Source organism: Danio rerio, chromosome 19 (assembly GCF_052040795.2).
Source record: "Danio rerio strain M-AB ecotype USA chromosome 19, GRCz13ab, whole genome shotgun sequence".
Taxonomy (NCBI): Eukaryota; Metazoa; Chordata; class Actinopteri; order Cypriniformes; family Danionidae; genus Danio; species Danio rerio.
Genome location: NC_141039.2, coordinates 24170058 through 24189598, shown reverse-complemented (window position 1 = coordinate 24189598; position 19541 = coordinate 24170058). Strand labels below are relative to the sequence as shown.

The 19541-nt window shown below is 33.7% G+C and overlaps 1 protein-coding gene across 24 annotated transcripts in view; it reads right to left on the bottom strand.

The window, feature by feature from the left end:
* The window catches only part of atp9b (ATPase phospholipid transporting 9B), a 108124-nt gene that overhangs the window by 82887 nt on the left and 5696 nt on the right, over window positions 1–19541 (bottom strand). For 23 of the 24 annotated variants that reach the window (XR_015516079.1, XR_015516080.1, XR_015516081.1 and 20 more), the window contains exons 2-6: window positions 13656–13829; window positions 7455–7605; window positions 5338–5451; window positions 5129–5237; window positions 405–463 (exon numbers count right to left, since the gene is read on the bottom strand). Coding sequence is in view for 4 of the 24 variants with exons in the window: in XM_087294821.1 (XP_087150947.1) it covers window positions 405–463; window positions 5129–5237; window positions 5338–5451; window positions 7455–7605; window positions 13656–13829 (607 nt within the window). In the remaining 20 variants the exon portion in view is untranslated. Of the gene's footprint in view, window positions 1–404; window positions 464–5128; window positions 5238–5337; window positions 5452–7454; window positions 7606–13655; window positions 13830–19541 lie in introns of those variants that run through there. The other variant, NM_001045154.1, reaches the window with a different exon arrangement.

The following is a 19541-nucleotide window of genomic DNA, read 5'->3' as shown; positions in this document are numbered from 1 at the left end:
TAACAATACAGATAATAACATCTAAAATTTTTTGTTTTTATTTTATGAGACCTTTAACATGCCATTAGTTTTAAAACCAAGTGAGCAGCTTATACTGTTAAAATAATTCATAGCTAACTTATACAACTTAAAGCTGTACTTATCAATAATGTGAGCATATATATGTATGTTAGCAACTCCAGCTCTGTAACGTTAGTCCTATTTTAGCATTGTGTTGAATAATTGAACAAGGTCATTTTCCTAGCAAGCAATTAAAGCGAACCACAGACAGCGAGGGGAGAGACAGACACAATGTCCTACTGAAAGAATGACAGGATTTCATGTGACGGATCACATAGCGGCAAGTTTATGCTGATACCTCTAACAACAAAAGAGAGGAAGGGATGAAAAAAAGAACAACAAACCTTTTCCACAATGATTAAATCTCCGACCTGTATGTCAGAGCTCTTTACTTGGACCTTGCCTGAAAAGCAAGATAAACAAATTATTGTAATTAGAATTAATTATTTAGCCTTAGGTCAATTGCATGTGACGAAGACACTTTTAATGTGTGTAAATTGGCTGTAACAAGATAACAACCTCATTTATTTACAGCATATATATAAATATATATTAATTATATTTATCTTATGTAATGACTTCATTCTTAAATACCGGTTCTGTTTTTTCTTTTTTCTTTTTCTAACAATTAATATGAACTGGGACTGAGAAGAGCTGGTATGTTTTCACACACATGCACTCAAAAGCCCCTAGTGGAGTACCCGTTTCCCACTAAATGGAGAAAGACATTCATTATGGATAATTTATTCGGAAATTAAACCCAGACAAGGCGTTTAACAGAAGCCATTTGCATTCTTTGTGTGATGAAATTGAATTATCACTGAAGTTCAACAAGTGGCATATCACCCGTTTTCATTCACAGAATTGTAAAGGATAGCGCTTGTATTTTATGCATGTAATATTACATATTTAATTGCATATTTTAGAAAAAAAAAATCTGATCTGCAATTTGGTGATTATTAATAATAATAAAAAATGCACAAGCATGACAATAAAAATCATAAAAATCTTACATTCAAATAAAACTTCTAGAAAAAACTATGTGCATCTAATATAATATATAATAATGTATAATAATATAATATAATATTGAATATAATATTGTGTTATAATATGAAATTATGATATTATTTTCAGGTGTATAATATATTCATATATAATAATGATAATTACTGACAGAGAAAAAACTAAGACAAGTGACGCAGGAGTCCATTTCATTTATAAATAATTAAAAATAGCTTAAAGTACCACCAAAATGTAAAGAATTATTTTACATTAATTATTATTATTATTATTTCATTTAATTTCCTAACTATTTTATTAATTTAAAATAAATCTTTACAAAATAATAACAATTTACAAATAAAATGATGCCAACTTATCCACCACTTTTAACGCAGCGGATGCCCTTCCAGCCACAACCCATCTCTGGGAAACGTCCACACACACACACTCAAATCACACTCATACACTAGGGAGAATTAAGCCTTCTCAATTCACCTGTACTGCATGTCTTTGGACTGTGGGGGAAACCCACGCCGCAGGGAGAACATGCAAACTCCACACAGAAACGCCAACTGACCCAGACGAGGCTCGAACCAGCAACCTTCTTGCTGTGAGGTGACAGCACTACCTACTGCGCCACTGCGTTTCCCTCCTAGTTGTTTGATGAATAAATTAATTATATTTGTATTCACCATTAACACCATTCATTATAAACATCAGGCAATGCAGTGGCACAGTAGGTAGTGCTTTCGCCTCACAGCAAGAAGGTCGCTGGGTCAGTTGGCATTTCTGTTTGGAGTTTGCATGTTGTCCCTGTGTTCGCGTGGGTTTCCTCCAGGTGCTCCGGTTTCCCCCACAGTTCAAAGACATGTGGTACAGGTGAATTGACCCTTCACTAAGCCAAGCCCTCCTTAGTTATTGTTGCTATGCCTGTCAAGCTTTCGTGCCTGGCATGACTTTTACAATGTGTATGCGCCGGTGTCAGACATTGCCAGAGATATAATGTCATTTTTGGCGAACAGGTGAGATATCAGAGAAAGCCAGACAAAAAGGACTGCAGTATGCATTACAGGGGTATATTCACGACATATTAGGCAACCGATTAGAGAATAATTCAATCAAAATTGAAGCTAGCTTGGCATAGCTGCCTCATACGAGACCATTTAACAGCTTAGCTCATCCCCAGCAGGAGAGGTAAAATTAAAAAATAATCTAATAATAAATTAAACCATGATTTATCTAATTTTAGCCAAAAAGCCTGATAGATTAAATGTTGTGCAATTAAAAATAGCATTACTAGCCGACGAGGAAACACGCATGGGCAGTGCTTTGATCTACATAATTCATTTATAGAAAGAACAGCCAGAAAGGGGAAACTGGTGGGTTTGTGCTAAATAGTAGCATCATTGACCCATAACAATGTACAGTAAGTTACCTATAACTGTCAGTATGTTTGTGTGCTCTTTATAAATTAATGAAAAACAGCTGGGGGTAAAGTATATTGATCGCAAGTGCTCAGTTTGTGATCATATCTCGTTTTTTCTGTTATTTTGTAATTTCAAATATTCGTAGCTTGAAATAGATGGAAATATTAAGTTCAGTAAAGTTGGCAACAGATTTGCAGATTCGTATTTTCCAGATCAATAACTCAAGACTTATTCTCTATTAGTATGACTTAGTAACTATGGGATTAAACGGAGCATTACTCATAACATGTGAAACAACCTGCTTTGTATTTTTGTAGGAAACACAACTTAGATCTGCTTAATTTAAGAGGTATTGGTAATGTAAGAGGTGTGTGAGTTATTGCTGTCTATCACTGAATGTGTCAGGAATATCAAAGCAAAACCAACTTAACTCCGCTCCTTTAGCGCCCCACCCAGCTTGATCCACGCTGGCAATTCTCCCCTTGGGTTTTTGGTTTTGAAAAGGGAAAAAATTACATCATCCCATCCAAACTTTAAGGATACAGAGTATGAAATTTGCACAATCCATATGCACAACGCTCTGGCCTGTTTCCCTCACTCGAAAGCTTGACAGAGCCCCTGCGCGTAGCTACGGTTGCTAAGCCACGATTAGTGCATGGCGGTTTTTGGGTGTGGCTTAGCGAAGGGTCAGTTGGGTAAGCTAAATTGTTCGTAGTGTATGAGTGTGATTGAGTATGTATGGTTGTTTCCCAGAGATGGGTTGCAACTGGAACAGCATCCGCTGCGTAAAAACGTGCTGGATAAGTTGGCGGTTCATTCCGCTGTGGCAACCCCGGACTAAAAAAAGGGACTAAGTCGAAAAGAAAATGAATGAACGAATTATAAACATCATGACCTATTGAAATTCTCATGGCCCTTTTAATGTAGGCAGGCTTTTGCGCATGTTTTTCTTCGTTTATATTTTTTGCTTTGTAATATAAGGTGGAGCACACTTTACATGATAAAAATTTGAAATATATTGTAGAAATGATGCAAATTTGCTAATTTTTAATTTAGCAATTTTTTTTTATGAATAAATGTAATATTTTTGTATAATGTAGATTTTTTTATATTTTATAGCCCATCTAATAAATGCACAATTTTACAAATCAACTGCTATACATTATACATTATACAAATACATTTTAGTAGGACTGTAAAATATGACAATATATATCAAATGTATGAAACAAAAAGTCTATCACTTCCTATTATGATCTATCGTTTATTTAGTGAGGTCACAAAATATATTGAGCGCAATCTGAATGCGGGTAAAAACATGAATAACGTAAAGTAACTTAATGTTAATCATAAAAATGTATATATGCCTTTCCTAATAACAAATGGCTCGCAACGATGATATATATATATATATATATATATATATATATATATATATATATATATATATATATATATATATATATATATATATATTATACAACAGTACTGTCTGGTTCTCAAACCTGATTGGCTGATAGACGTGATATATTTAAGTAATATCAGCACCATTACAGCCTCTTTACCCTTTGTGTATTACAGCCAGCAAAAAGCAGACACTACAGATCTAAAGTTTAAAAGATGCTTGCTCAGCTGTTTAACAGGCAGCTTATGATTTTAATCCAATGCTAAAGAAAGTAGTTCCTCATACAAAGAGGTTGAGACTTTCCGTGTTTGTTCCGTGTTTCCAATTTATTTTACTTTTGCCATGATGACAGTAAATAATTTTTAGATATTTTTCAAGACACTTCTATACAGCTTAAAGTGACATATAAAGGCTTAACTAGGTTAACTAGGTTAACTAGTTTAATTGGGTTAGTGTAATTAGGCAAATTATTTTATAACAATGGTTTGTTCTGTAGACTATCGAAAAAATATACCTTAAAGGTATTAGTTCATATTAACCAATGAATCCTTATTGTAAAGTGTGACTTAAATATTTAATGAGAATATTTACTTGTAATACATACTTATACAGGGATTCTGCAGGTTTCTTCAAGTCAAATAAGACTTTTAAATCCCTTTTAAGACCATTATGAATGAAATTTTAGACTTATACGGGGCTAAAGATAGGATTTTTCTAATGGCTCGATTACATTTGTAAACACTTTTGGTATTAACAGAAGATCATGTAAAGGGATGTGTTACTTCTTTTCCTTATCAGAGTATTAATTCAGAGAATTTGCTGTAAAATGTCTAACAGCTGTTGTGAATTGTATCTCATTGCAATAAAACACTTAAATATATATTTTTTAAAGTCTTGAGATGGATAATTGGTGATTAGGTGTCAGCCTGATTGGATAGCCGTACTTGGACACACGAAAATTAAGACCTGTTTAAATGACAACAACACAATAACTCAATGAATTTAAGTATTTTTAAGACTATGTAAGATCCCACAGACACCCTGCTATAATGTGAACTGTACAATTTAAATGTATATCAGCTAAATATCATTATGAACTAAATCATCTTAATAGTTTCCAAATGCTGCAACTCTTATAGTTAGAGAACGGAGCTCAAAATATGATGATCTGTGAATGATACACAGCATGTCTAATAACATCAGGATTTGTGATGTGTCATATTGTGGTCACCTCTCACTGTGAGTTTACTGTACAGCTGGGAGTTCATCTCTTTATCTCTCCTGCAGCGGCGAACTTCGTCAACCGCCTCTCTCACCATGGTGACAGCCAACACAAAGCCCTGGACGACAAGAAAAAGAAGAAGAAAAAACACAAGTAACAACAAAAGTGATGAATGAATTAACATTATTGAGTAGCTTTGTGTGGTCAGACGTACTCACCAATGGGGCCCAGTAGGTGTACAAATATCCTATCTTTAGTGAAGGAACAAACTGAGAACAGGCCACTACTAGAAAATACAAGTTGAGGAAGAACTTAAACTGCTGGTAAAGAACCTAAAAGAAAAGAAAGAGAGAGAAAGAGAGAGAGAGAGAAATTTTTTGCCTATAACATCTGCCAAAAGGGTAGGATAATTTGGGTACATTTACTTTCTTGAGGAATGTTTGAGGAATGATTCTGGTACACTCTCTCTAGTTGTAAAATAACATAAAAAGAAAAAGAAAACAAAACAAAACAAAACAAAATTAAATTATAAATGAAAACAAAATTAAATTCAAATTAAATTAAATTAACCAGGACTTTAAAATAAGGTTATATTACAGTACATAATAAATGTTATAATACAATAATAATAATGTTAATACAAATTTTACAAATAATTTTACTTTAAATATATTTACTAACATGAACAACAATTTTGTTTGTTTGTTTATTGCCACAGCTTATGGCTTTTTAATGGTAAGATCAAGACAAATAAAACCATATTGCATAATAATAACAAATTCAGGATTCGATAAGAGAAAAAACAACAACAAAAAAAAATAATATACATTAAAAACATTGGAGATTTTTTTCAGTTTGATATATAATATATATTCTTCCAGCAGACACATTTTTAAGAAAACATCCATCAAATTTTGTGTATGAACAACAAACAATACATTTTTTACAATATTTATTCATCTTTGTTAACATTAGTGAATGAACATTCAATAATTCATTGTTAGCTCTAGTTAACTCCCAGAGCATTCACGTCAACTAGCACAAATTTGGATTTTACAGGGTTTCTGCAGGTTTCACCAAGTTACATTTAAGACTTTAAGACATTTTTAAGATCATTGTGAATAAATTTTAAACTCATAAAGAGCTAAACGGTATTATAAGGTATTTTACAAATGGCCAAGATTGAAAAAAAAATTGTATTTGCCCTATCAGAAAATTATTATAATTGAATACATTTAATATATATATATTTTTAATATTTTGTAAAAACAAGCAAGCTCTACTTGTATCCATTCACTTTTTCCTCAACATGACCTTTCTTTAAAATGAAAAAAATGTTTTAAATACTATAATAGACTAAATTATGCACAACAATCTGTCCTGGTCAGTGTCCTTGGCAGTAAACACTTGGAGCACTTTTAAACTAATGTTTTTGTAAGTAAAGTAATAAAACCAATATGATAAATAGTTTAAAAATTACCTTTTTAATTGAAAAGCTTAAAGTTTTGTTAAGATGGATTGTTGGTTGATTGTATGGGTGTTGGCCAGATTAGATAGCAATAAACGAAGAAAAAAATAAGACCCGTTTAAAAAAAGATTTAAGACCTACAACAGCATATTTCAGTAAATTGACTTTTCAAGCCTTAAACTTTGATTTTGAAATTTAAGACTTTAAGACTTTTTAAGACCCTGCAGACACCTCGTTTTAACAATGCATTAGCAAATGTTGAACTGATAAAAAAGCTTTATAATTAATATTCCCTCTTAGATCATGTTAGTAAATACATTAGCTCTCATGGAACCTTATTGCAAAGTGTGAGCAGTTTTGTAATGACAGTAATAATTGTGACATCCTAACACAGCTTTTGGAGGCGCACCTGATTGGCTTATACATAATTCATCGTACAAGCTGCAAATACTTTGCCAAGGGCACATACACAAGCTGCTTTCCCCTGAATAAGACATCGGCAGCAGTCATAATACAGTAGATCGCTTACACTCTCAGTGGAAAAAGATACGCTAGATTGCTGTTACACCCCCTTACTTCACAGCTAGTTACACATTAACCTGATTACTGAGCAAATCTGACAATGGGTAGAGATTTCACTTTAAACAGCCTAGCGAGAGCTGCGGAATAAACGCATACACAAGCATTTTAAAGTATAAATATAATTAATTGAATTGTACAATCAAAATTTATATTAAAAGATGAACACTAATAACCTGAATTGCAAACATTTATAAGACTAATCAATATTTTTTGGCAAAGAAATCAAATATAACACTTGAAAATCAAAACAATAACATGCATGAGAGATTGATTACACAGTCTTACCCCTGGCACAAAAGTGACAATGTTGTATTTCTGATTCTTGATGGCATTTTTGGGGTACTTCTCTTCACATTTCTCGGGATGTCCCAGCCACACTGTCCGAGCTTTCAGCTCCTTCTTTCTGCGACATGTGTGAACCAGACATTCGCAACAGCTGCGTGACAGAGACCACGGAGAGGAAAAAAGATCATCCAGTGATTAGATAAATTCATTTAAGGGAGGACACAGTGCTACAGGCATAATTCAGGCCCGGATTTCCAGTAAAAACGGTCTTCATTTTAAAAATACCCCCGACCGAATAATGAACAAATATCAAGAGTGATCATTACTCCTAATTTGAGGGTTGCGCTGAAAACCAGCGATTTAGTTGAATTATCATTCCGTCAATCACTTAAAGCGCACTTGAAAACGAACACTGGGACCTTTTGCGCAATTCATCAGCAGTCGCGCGTATCCAGTTGATTCCACTTGAAATACAACTGACGTTAATGCAACATTAATGTAAGTGATGTTACTGAGAGTAAAGGCAGACTAGCTCAGTCTAGATTCACTTGAACTTTAGGTGGATAAACAAGGTGTGCTTCCACTAAGAAGACTAAAATTGTTGAAGCAGTAAATGGAGAACACTCAAAAAGAGGGTACATTTGTGAGATGGATTTAAATTTAGATTCACCTCAAGAGCTATAACTATTTATTTCCAAAATGTTGCGTGGTAATAGTCTGTTTGTTATAAGCATGCGCTGCAGTTTTATTGACTGCTGTTTTAAATGGTTGGGCAGGATGGATGCTGATTTTCTGTCAAGGTTTTTTATCTTTCAATAGATGAATAGAAAAACCTCAATATATTTCAATAATAATGATACTGTGTGTGCTTATCATTGCTGTTATCCAGCTTTTAATGGTTGTTATGCTTATGTTTGAATTTACTGTTATAGTTATCATCCTTGGTGTTAACTGGCCTTTAAAATGAAAATGCAATTCATTTTACTTTCAAGATCCAAGCAATGATGAACAGTGATTGGTAAAGAGAGATTTTCAGGAATGCAAGTTTATTAAAGCTTTATCTTTCTCTCCATGCATTATAAATTGTTCAATTTAAATTACATTAAATAAAATAAGTTTTGTTTTAAATTACAGAAAAAAATGTATAAATAATAAACAGATTTTGTAAGTTTGCAGTGATGTCAATATATTATTGTAACTTTATACTTTGCATAATTCTTCAAATCATTCATTTGTCAGCAATGATATAATCATATAGCATGATCACTTACTCTTTTACTTATTGTGAGAAGTACTGCTTAAAACAACCAGCAACGATGTTTTGTTTTTTTGCATAATTGCATTAGTAACACTGACTGACAATGGAACATTATTTCAATCGCATTTTGTTAACTTAAGATGTTGTATATCTTTTTTTTCCAAATGTGTGTGTGTGTGTGTGTGTCTGTGTGTGTGTGTGTGTGTGTATGTATCAATATATGTATATATACAGTTGAAGTCAGAAGGAACAGCCCCCTGTGAATTTCTTTCTTCTTTTTTAAATACTTCCCAAATGATGTTTAACAGATCAAGGACATTTTCACAGTATGTCTAATATTTGTTCTTCTGGAGAAAGTCTTATTTGTTTTATTTTGGCTAGAATAAAAGCTGTTTTAAATTTTTTAAAACCCATTTTAGGGACAAAATTATTAGCCCCTTTGGGCTAATTATTTTCTTGATAGGCTACAGAACAAACCATTATTATACAATGACTTGACTAATTACCCTAACCGGCCTAGTTAACCTAATTAACTTAGTTAAGCCTTTAAATGTCATTTTTTAAGGTATAGATAAAAAGTTAAATAATATATATATATATATATATATATATATATATATATATATATATATATATATATAGGGATGTAACGGTATCAGAATTTCACGGTACGGTAATACCTCGGTATGAATGTCACGGTACGGTATTTATTGAATCATTTACAGGAAAAACAAAACTAATGAAAATACCCCAAAAAAGTGCCAAAAGTGTCAATGACATACAAATTAGCCATCTATCAGTAAGCTTTGAAACAGGAACTTTCAAATTTCAATTTTAATAACAAAAAAATATTAAACCATGTAAAAAAATAAAGTTTCAATTTAGTATTGTTGAAAACTCACCACATTCAACATTTAATAACTCACTCACTCACTTAGATAGAGATGGGTTTTAAGGAAAATTATCATATGACTATAATCTGGTAAAAGATGGTTTCTATGGGCATTTACAATGTCCCCTGCAACAGAAAAAAACCCTCTCATTTGGGACTGAGGTTTCTGGGACAGAGATATGACTTGGCCCAGGTTGACAGCAGTGGGTAACGTTGTGCATTGTCTTTCCCCGACTTGAGAGGACAAGCCTTGAGTGAGATAGAGGTCTCTTTGCAGTACAAGTCAATGTCTGCATCAATCTGAACAGTGTGCTGTGTTTCTGCAGTCCCCATGACTGTTATTAGTCTTATTCCCCAACTTGCAGGTAAGTGCACACATAGGGCTCAACCTGTGCAGTGCACATGCCCTTTTTAGTCTTGGATAGAAAGTGCCCTTCCAAAATGATCAAAAGTTCCCCCGCGACATGACACACCCTCCGTCTCGCCTGACGCAACAACACCGCTATTCAGTACGTGCGCAGCGTCAACAACAACACCCCCAACCGAAATGCTTCCCCACATCTGATTTGAAACCCGCTTTAGGTTCGATTATTTCCAGCTTTTTTTTCATCCCCACTACTAGCAGCACACTTCATTTCCGCATTACTGGATCTGTAGCGACAACAGACCGCAAAGGATGATGGCCACGTCTGGGCTGATGGGAATTGTAGTTTCCGCTACCTCCCGTTCGCTTTATTCACCTGAGCAAATTTTCTCAGAAGACTTATAGTTTTACCGAGTCATGCGACTACGCTAATATTGAAAAAAATTGCTATTGCGGTATTTACAATACAGTTACATCCCTGATATATATATATATATATATATATATATATATGTATTTAACTTTTTTATATATATATATATATATATATATATATAAAGTTATATATACATAAATTTTTCTCTATACCTTAAAAAAATGACATTTAAAGGCCTTCATATTCATTTTATATTCTAGAGGTTGCCATCCCGGTTGAACGGCGTGACGGTACTCTGCACAGTGTACACAGTCATGCCGATTGGTTTGGCTGGCACTGAACTAAATTACATAAACCTTTTTCTCTCTCTATATATATATATATATAAGTCACAAAAATATATACATATAATTTGATGTTGGAACCACAATTATATAAAATAATTACCCTAACCTGCCCAGTTAACCTAATTAACCTAGTTAAGCCTTTAAATGTCACTTTAAGGTAAATTCTAGTTTCTTAAAAAAATATCTAGTAAAATATTATTTACTGTCATAATGGCAAAGATAAAATAAATCAGTTATTAGAAATGAGTTATTAAAACTATATGTTTAGAAATGTGTTGAAAAAGTTTTTCTCTCCGTTAAACAGAAATTGTTATTTATTTATTTTTTTAATTTAAGTTAAGTGTAGTTATCAAATTACATATTTAAAAAGTATATGCAATCAATACAAAAAAACATCTGAGGTTCTTGTCAGTGAATACTCCATGCAGCCCTTCAGATACCTAACGGGAACAACTAAACCTGTAGATGACATCCTCTCTAACCCCCTACCAAACAAACCCCTTCCCTGGTTAAATGAAAGCTCTGATTCTGTGTGAAGGTCAGAGAGAGTGCCAAACACTTTGTTGACCTTCATATTCATTTTATATTCTAGAGGTTGCCATCCCGGTTGAACGGCGTGACGGTACTCTGCCGGTACTCTGCGCAGTGTACACAGTCATGCCGAATGGTTTGGCTGGCACTGAACTAAATTACATAAACCTTGAAAAGAAATATAATAATATTTGTGTTGGCTCTCCCGCCTCCTGTCCGTAAAGTGCCAGCACCCTGATTCATAAGAGAGATTATTTGCTCAAATGAACGTAGTTCAAATAATAGAGCCGTTTGAATAAGCAGAGTTATTCTGCTTGAATTATTTGTTCATTTCATAATCCTTTGCCTAAGCACACAGAAAATTACTGGAAAGCAGCAAACTGGTCAGCTGTGCGAAATCCCATTTGTTCATTAGGAGAAGAAAAAAAAATCAATACCCAGCTTACAATTGAGATGCGCTGCTGATAAGCCAGCACATGAGCGGAGAAGAGTCAAACACTTTTATAATCATAAATGACTAATATCTCTTTTGCATGTCACTGATGCTTCACAAAAAGTATTGAGATATTGTGGGAATTAATGTCCAGAATAGACATTGACCTCACTGACATATGGGCTGGATAAGCATATTTTTGGTTGGCTTGTTTGACCTTCTGATTGGTGATGCGCAGAAAGCACCTCAACCAAAAAAAAACACGACCTGTGCTTGTGTGTATTTCATGCACAGTTACTGGTGCGTTAGAAAGGAGCTGAGCCAACCTGGCACAAGCGCTGCTTACACACACAACAGGCTGCATGACAATGGTGACATTTTATTAACTAAAGGTGAAGGCCAACATCTACTTAATGTTTTCAGAAAAAAACTTCTTTCTTTCTTTCTTTCTTTCTTTCTTTCTTTCTTTCTTTCTTTCTTTCTTTCTTTCTTTCTTTCTTTCTTTCTTTCTTTCTTTCTTTCTTTCTTTCTACATATCTATCTATCTATCTATCTATCTATCTATCTATCTATCTATCTATCTATCTATCTATCTATCTATCTATCTATCTATCTGTCTGTCTATTAAAGAAATAGTTCAAGCAAAAATGAAAATGGATTCACTATTTTTCTCACCCTTGAGTAGTTCCAAAGCTTTATGAAGTTTCTTTCTTCTGTTGAACAAAAAAAAAGATATTTCGAAGAAAGCTGAACATAAATGTTTACAGGTTCATTTAAATGATCTTCTTTTGCGTTTAACAGAAGAAAAAAAATCATAAAGATTTTTAAAGAAGTAAAAGGTGGGTAAATGATGACAAAATTTTCCAGTTTTCCAGAGTTTGTAAAATAAAATTATTATTAGTCAAGATGACCACAAGTAGGCCACACAAAATGTGTAAATGTGGTATAAAATGGTTAGAAACTTCTCCATTTTCAACTCCTCCAGAGGTAATAGAAAGGAAATGAGGCCAAATACATTTGATTAGTCACAAAAGACTGTCTACTCTCTTCGAATCTAACATCTGATCATTATGGGATGCGTTGTGAAAAAAATATCCACCAAAACAATGTATTCATATGTTACTGTGTTGTATCATCACACAGATTACCAACACAATCATAGTTACCATCTACATCCAAAATGGGATCTAGATGCATTTAAATGTACATTGATACCAGGTCAGCATATCTGCAGGTCTCTTCAAGTCAAATTTAAGACATTTTAAGACCATTTTAAGACCATTATGAATGAAATTTTTAAACTTATAAAGGGGTAAAGACTAAGGATTTTATCTAATGGCCAGGTTACTTCTGTAAATAGCTTTTGTATTAAAAGAAGATCATGTAAAGGGATGTATGGCTTTAGTTTTCTTTTCCTGACTAGGGAATTAATTTGGAGAATTGAGTTTTGAGATAGGTTATTGGTGATTGGGTGTCAGCCTGATTGGGTAGCATTACTTGGAAAATTAAGACCTGTTTAAAATTAATGACACAATATTTCAGTGAATTTAAAACAATTAAACACTTTTTAAGACCAAGCAGAAACCCTGCAGGTAGAAATGATTATGCAATTATTAATAACTCTTTTTAATATAATAAAAGTCAAATTTAATGTAATGTATTTTCTTGCTTGGTCTAAACTACAGTTATCCTGTTTTTCCTGATGTGTATATAACGAGGTGGGGGAATGGTGGATATTTACGGGGTAATATCTGTCAAAAGTATTTTTCTATCTGTATGTAAAAATTGTATGTTTTCATTTTTGGAAATAAAAACTGAATTACCCCCCCACCCCCCATTTGAGGGTCTTTCACCATTAACCTCAGACTTTACAATGATAAAACAGTGGTTGCTGTCAGACAGACACATACCAGATCTATTTGGATCATTTGAGCACTAAGAAAAAAAAAACAGCAACTGATTGATTAAACATGAATGTGAGCTCTCATGTGGACAGTTACCTGCTGCACAGGACCTTCCATCCACCACAGAGAAACCAGCCCAGTCCTCTGCGTCTCTGACTCACTCTGGCTCTGGGCAGCGTCTGATAGTCACTTTCGTCGTTTTCGAATGCTTCCTCTGACATCATCAAGGGCATCTCATCAAGGTTCGAGGATTCGTCTTCAATTTGATACCTGTACCATTGTTACATTAAGACACACACACACAAAAATGAATGATGTTACAGCTCTTATAATTTACACATCATAGAACTTTGGCAAGAAATTATAACATTTGTGTAGATATATGAGTTAAATAGTGGTTTTCTTTTATATAAAAACAACAGATTTTCAATTTCGAATTAAGATTTCACGCCACAAATGCAATAAACAGACACATTCCCACATTCACCATTACCTCTTGAATAAAAATAAAAGAACTCTGACAAGAAATGATACAATTTGTTTAGACTGATACAGCAATTTCCTTTTATATTAAAAATGCTACAAAAAAAACAAATGTTTCAGTTTCAGTTGTAATAAACAGACACATTCCCTCTTTCACTATTGCCTCAAAACAAAGCATTATGCAATAAAAAAGGATATTTCTTAAGGTGCCTACATGAATGAGTGGAAAAAAAGCAGAAGTTGAGGGAACTGTTCTTCTCTCAGACTGCGTTCCTCATTTATCGAGACAAGTCTCAAACCCAGATCAGCAGAATGCTATTGTGACACTCTGAAACAGCCGACGTCCCGAGAGGATATCAACTTCCACCCACACAAAAGCCTGGCCGATTCTGCACCAGATCCACTTTAGCCTTAGCGTCAAAACCGGCACGCTCTCTTTTCACTCTGGAAGCTGTCCGTGGATAGATTTAATTCATGCAATTAGGCCTGTGTGACCACTGTAAACACTGACAGCCTTTTGCAGCTCAACACTGAAAGCAGTGTAAAAATACATACCAGACCCAGACTGAACAGGCCTGCTCAGGTACTGATACCATGTCTGTTCAATTATTTAAGAAGTGTAATACAGTTACAATGGTGGACATTAACAACCTACAAACTAAGGATTTTAAATGGAACACTCACTTTTCCTCTAAAAGAAATAGATTTGTCAGATTAGAAAGAGTGAATCAGGATTCATCCCTTCACAACACAACAAATGGCTACATTGTGCACTTGCTAAATGATATGATGATGATGATGATGATGATGTTTGAAAGTAAGGCTAAGCAATATTGCGGGAAAAAAAATATCACAATACCAATAATTATTATTTTATTTAACCACTTTATTTTAATTTACCAACATTACTAAGACAAATAGTTAAAACAACTATATAGTCAAAACAAAAGTAGGCTATTTAAACAAAATACCTCATCTCTTTATAATATAATAAACATAAGTGTTAAAGAGACTCCTAAACTTGCTGTATAAAATGTTACAAACTGTGTGCAACTAAAGTAGATCAACATCTGTAAGGTGTGAATAATAATGATACAGTAAACCTCAAACTCTGTAAACAAAACACATTATGATAATCAAATCTGAACTTTTAAGTAAAGTAACTAACCATCATTATTTAAATACATCTAAACATTACAAATTGTGAATTTGATCAACTATGACCCAATCCCAATTCTATTTTTGTAACCCTACCCCTTAGCCCTTATAACTGAGTGTTAAGGGAAAAGGCTTCAAAATTTACCCCTAAGAATAGGGACAGCACTACATCATCATATGTCATTGCGATCTCTTGCTTCATATGAGATCAGACGATCGTGACTACTGTCGTTATTCCATTATTATTTTTATTTTTTGGTATTTATCTTCAAGAAATCACTGAAGGCATTTATTATGCTATCATAACAATCTAAGTGGCAATAAGATCGTAACTGTACAGTGTATTTACACAGTGGCCATATTCATCTCACACCAAAAACAACATTAACATTATAGCAGTCTCTGTAAAAAGCTCATTCTCAGCCACTAGACTTTTCTGACAGGGTATTTGAGTGTCATCGAGTGTCAGAATGTTGTGGGACTGCTATTCATAATACAGTTATTATGGATTATAGATCGCAAAATTTAGCGTTTTTTTTATTGTTTTTCTTTTTTCTTTTTTTTAAAGCATGACGGTAAAACACGAACACGGTTCTGAATATATTAAAACGTGTTTGTTTGTCACAAAAATGTATAATAATGACAAAAAATACTAATTTGTGAATCGCCTTACTTCCCGGTTCAGCTGTGGCTGCTGTTTTCTGAGAAATTTCCCTTTGGTTTCGAGTGTGGTCCAGAAAAATTTAGTTTAAAGGGCTATTCACCCTTTCCCCCCTAGCCCTACGCCTGCAAGCTAAAGAGAATTGGGACACCCCTACCCCTTGGCGTGAACGTGCAAAACCAGGGGTAGGGGTAAGGGGAAGGGCTAAGGGGTAGAATTGGGACTGGGCCTATATTACCCCCTATGCTGAAAACTCTTTCAGAGGGGGAGCAAGTGGCTGGGATGCACAAGAAAAGAAACAAAAAAGCCACTTTGGCGACATACTTACATCCTTTTTATTTACAATCACCTCACTGCTCTTTGCCACCGCACTCATATTGACGTGTTGTTATTCTGACCTGAAGTGGCATGCACGAGAGCGAGGTTTCCTTGACCATTACAATGGGCTTGGTGCTCGCACTCCCCTGACGTCTCTCAAAACTAAGCAGCCATCAAGCGTTTTCTCAGAGCCTCACAAGCTTATGGAGAAAAGTAAAAAGCACTGTTTCTGAGGTAATTAGTCTGCCGTTTTTACTGAAATGTGTATATTCCATTTAAAGTGTAAAGCAGACTGGTTAGTTCTACTTGCATGACTCGCGGTGCGCTCACAGCATTTTAAAAAGTTAAGATGTTTTCAACTACATGCGCCTGGAAAATGCATGCGAGTCACATGTGTGCCGTTTGCACAACATGTGCACATCACACCCATATGAGCATCGTGCAAGTTGCGTACCTCCATTGTAAATGACAAACACCATAAGCTTATAGGCATTGCTTTCAAGGCACGCGCTTATCAGCCACATTTTAATGAAACTATAAAGCTTTGAACTGAAACTACATACTGAATCCTTTTTTATCAATATTGACAATGGTATTTGGTCAAAAAATATTGATACCGATTTTATCGCCCAAACCTACTAAAAAGCAAACATGCTTTTAAAATTAAGCATATATCCCTTTTTTACCATATTTAATATGCTTAACGTATGACCGTTTGTTTACTAGGGCTGCACAATATTTAGTTTCAGCATCGATATCGCAATGTGATCATTTGCAAAAGTCACATCACGAGTATACTCAATGTTGAGTCTGGATTATAATCGATAATTTTGCTGTGTTTTTTTTTAGGCCTGTGACTGTTTGAGGGTTTTAAAAGTATTCAGGCATGAGAAATTGTATGATTTGTAAATTTAAAAAAATAAATAGCAATTAATTTTATTGAATTGTTTATAAAATGAAGACTATGCAGTATTATTTTTAGGGACGTAACGATTCACTGTGGGCTGGTTGAAAATCGAATCAAATATGTGTCGATTCAAATCGGTAGAAATGTTGAATGAATAGATACATATTTTGAACAGAGGGTGCACTTGATTTAAGTGTGAACTAGCTTTACCTGCACATAAGTGGTGACCATGAGCTGGGGCAGCAGAGTAAAATGGTGAAGTGAAGTGTGCCAGAAAAAAAAACTGTGGTCAAATACTGCAAAAAAAAAAAACGCTTACCTACACTAACAGAGCAACGAATTAACCGTCAGCACAGTGAAAAACTTCTGTCACAGATGTGACAATACGCAAAAAAAAACATTATGCATTTTGCTACTATACTATAAAACTATAATGCAACTATTTGCAGCTCCACTTGCTCAGACGAGTGCTACAGAGACCACACGGTGCATCAGTGTTTTCATAGCGAAAGTTTAAAGATGTTTTTCAGACTGAAAGAGAAAGTTTTTCCGTTACAGAAGCAGGTATTAGACTATTTTTACCCTCTCCTTTTCAAATTAGTTTATGCATATTTTAATAATTTGCTTATTATTATTGAATATTTAAAAATGTTCAAGATTATCTGTTCTTAGGAGTGTCACACTGATTTACAAGTAATATTAATTATTCACCTACATAATAATGTTCAGCTCCTGTCTCTATACAATTAGTCAATTTTTAATAATTTTATTTTCTTTTTTTTTTATGCCAGTGGCCAGTTGCCTGGAGCAGAGAGCCTATTGACCACCATACACACTGCTTTTTGAGAAAGGCTTTCCTCCTCACACCATAGCCATCTCACTCCCCAGTACCTTTTTTTTTCAGCAGGGGACATTAAAAATGTGCAAAGACGTTAGCTTATGCCAGAAAACATAGATATGCGGCTATTTCTTTTTAAAAATGTAAAATCCCAGCATAGTCACAGTTTTAGTTTGTTTATTTTAATAAGTCTGCTTTAGTTTGTATTGTTCTCTCTTTTTTATTGGAATTTATTTCTTTTTATTAATTAAATTATAGTAGAAAATTTATATTTTGCAAAAAAAAAAAAAAAAAAAAAAACAGCAGCATTTAAGAAAAAAAATTAAAGGGGGTCTTCACCTTAAATTTGTTTACATAATTTTGTTTAAAACCATGACTAAACCGTATGGTGAATTTAGTATCATGAATTGTATCGGATCAGGAGTCAGGTTAATCATTATATCCCTAAATATTTTGCATTTACTTATTCAATACTGCATACCAGAATACATTTGAATTCCTCTGAAAACAATAATACATGGTTTAATTTATTTGTATCTTTTTCTCTATTGAATTTATCTATGCTTGTAGATTGTTAATCATGTTTTATGCATTCCCCTACAAAGTCATCCCAAACTACAATGCTAAATTCTTTCAAAACAACTCACACTGTAAAACTGCTGGGTTCCACACAATCAATTTGAGTTGGGACAACATAAGGGAATTAAGTTAACTTATTATTTTAATACAAATTTAAGTGGGTTGAATATAAAAACTATTAAATTTAAAATTAAGTAAAAAAAAATCCAGAATTGTGTTATTTCAGCTCAATTTAAATCAGTAGTTTAATTTAAATCAAACGTGCATCTATTGAAATTGTATTTATATCGCAATGTATATCACAGAATATGAAAAAAAGTATTGCAATGTTAGATTTTTCCAATATCGTGCAGCCCTACTGTTCAAAGAAGAATCATTAAAATAAACTTAAAGAAAATCCATAAGTGGTATGTTTAGGGTGGCAAAATTTGCATAAAATGTTTTAAAGCTGGAAACTTTGCAAGGGAATTCTGTAAAAGAAAATGCTGAATTCCTCTCAATTCCTTCATGTTGTCCCAACAAAATTGATTAAGTAAACCATTTTTTTTTTTAAATTTAAGTAGATTTAACATAAAACAATTAGTTCGTCCCAAAAACAACTTTAGAAATGTGGTGTTTCAGCTCATTTTAAATAAGCAGTTTAAATGAGCAAAAAGTTATTTTTGAGTGTGTGAATATAGGAATTAAGAGGAATGTGTGGGAATTAAAGGCAATAGGACGCGACAAAAATGCAGATAGCCTATAACAGTGGTATGCAGTTAATCCTACAGGATAATCTGGGTTAAAAATATGTTAACAAACACATTTTGCACAATTTCAGTTAAATGTCTAGCCTGCACATTCATCAATCACATGACTCGGGGGAAGGGGGTGAAGTCACATTTCTGCATTTGAGTCTAAACATCCATTCAAGCAGCTTTTTTTATATTACTTAAACATGGGAGTGCTAATAGGATGACCAGCTGGTTACAGTTCTTTTTATGACACATGGTGTGAATTTGCAAGAAAAATGAAATTAAAGGGCAAACAAATTTGCTT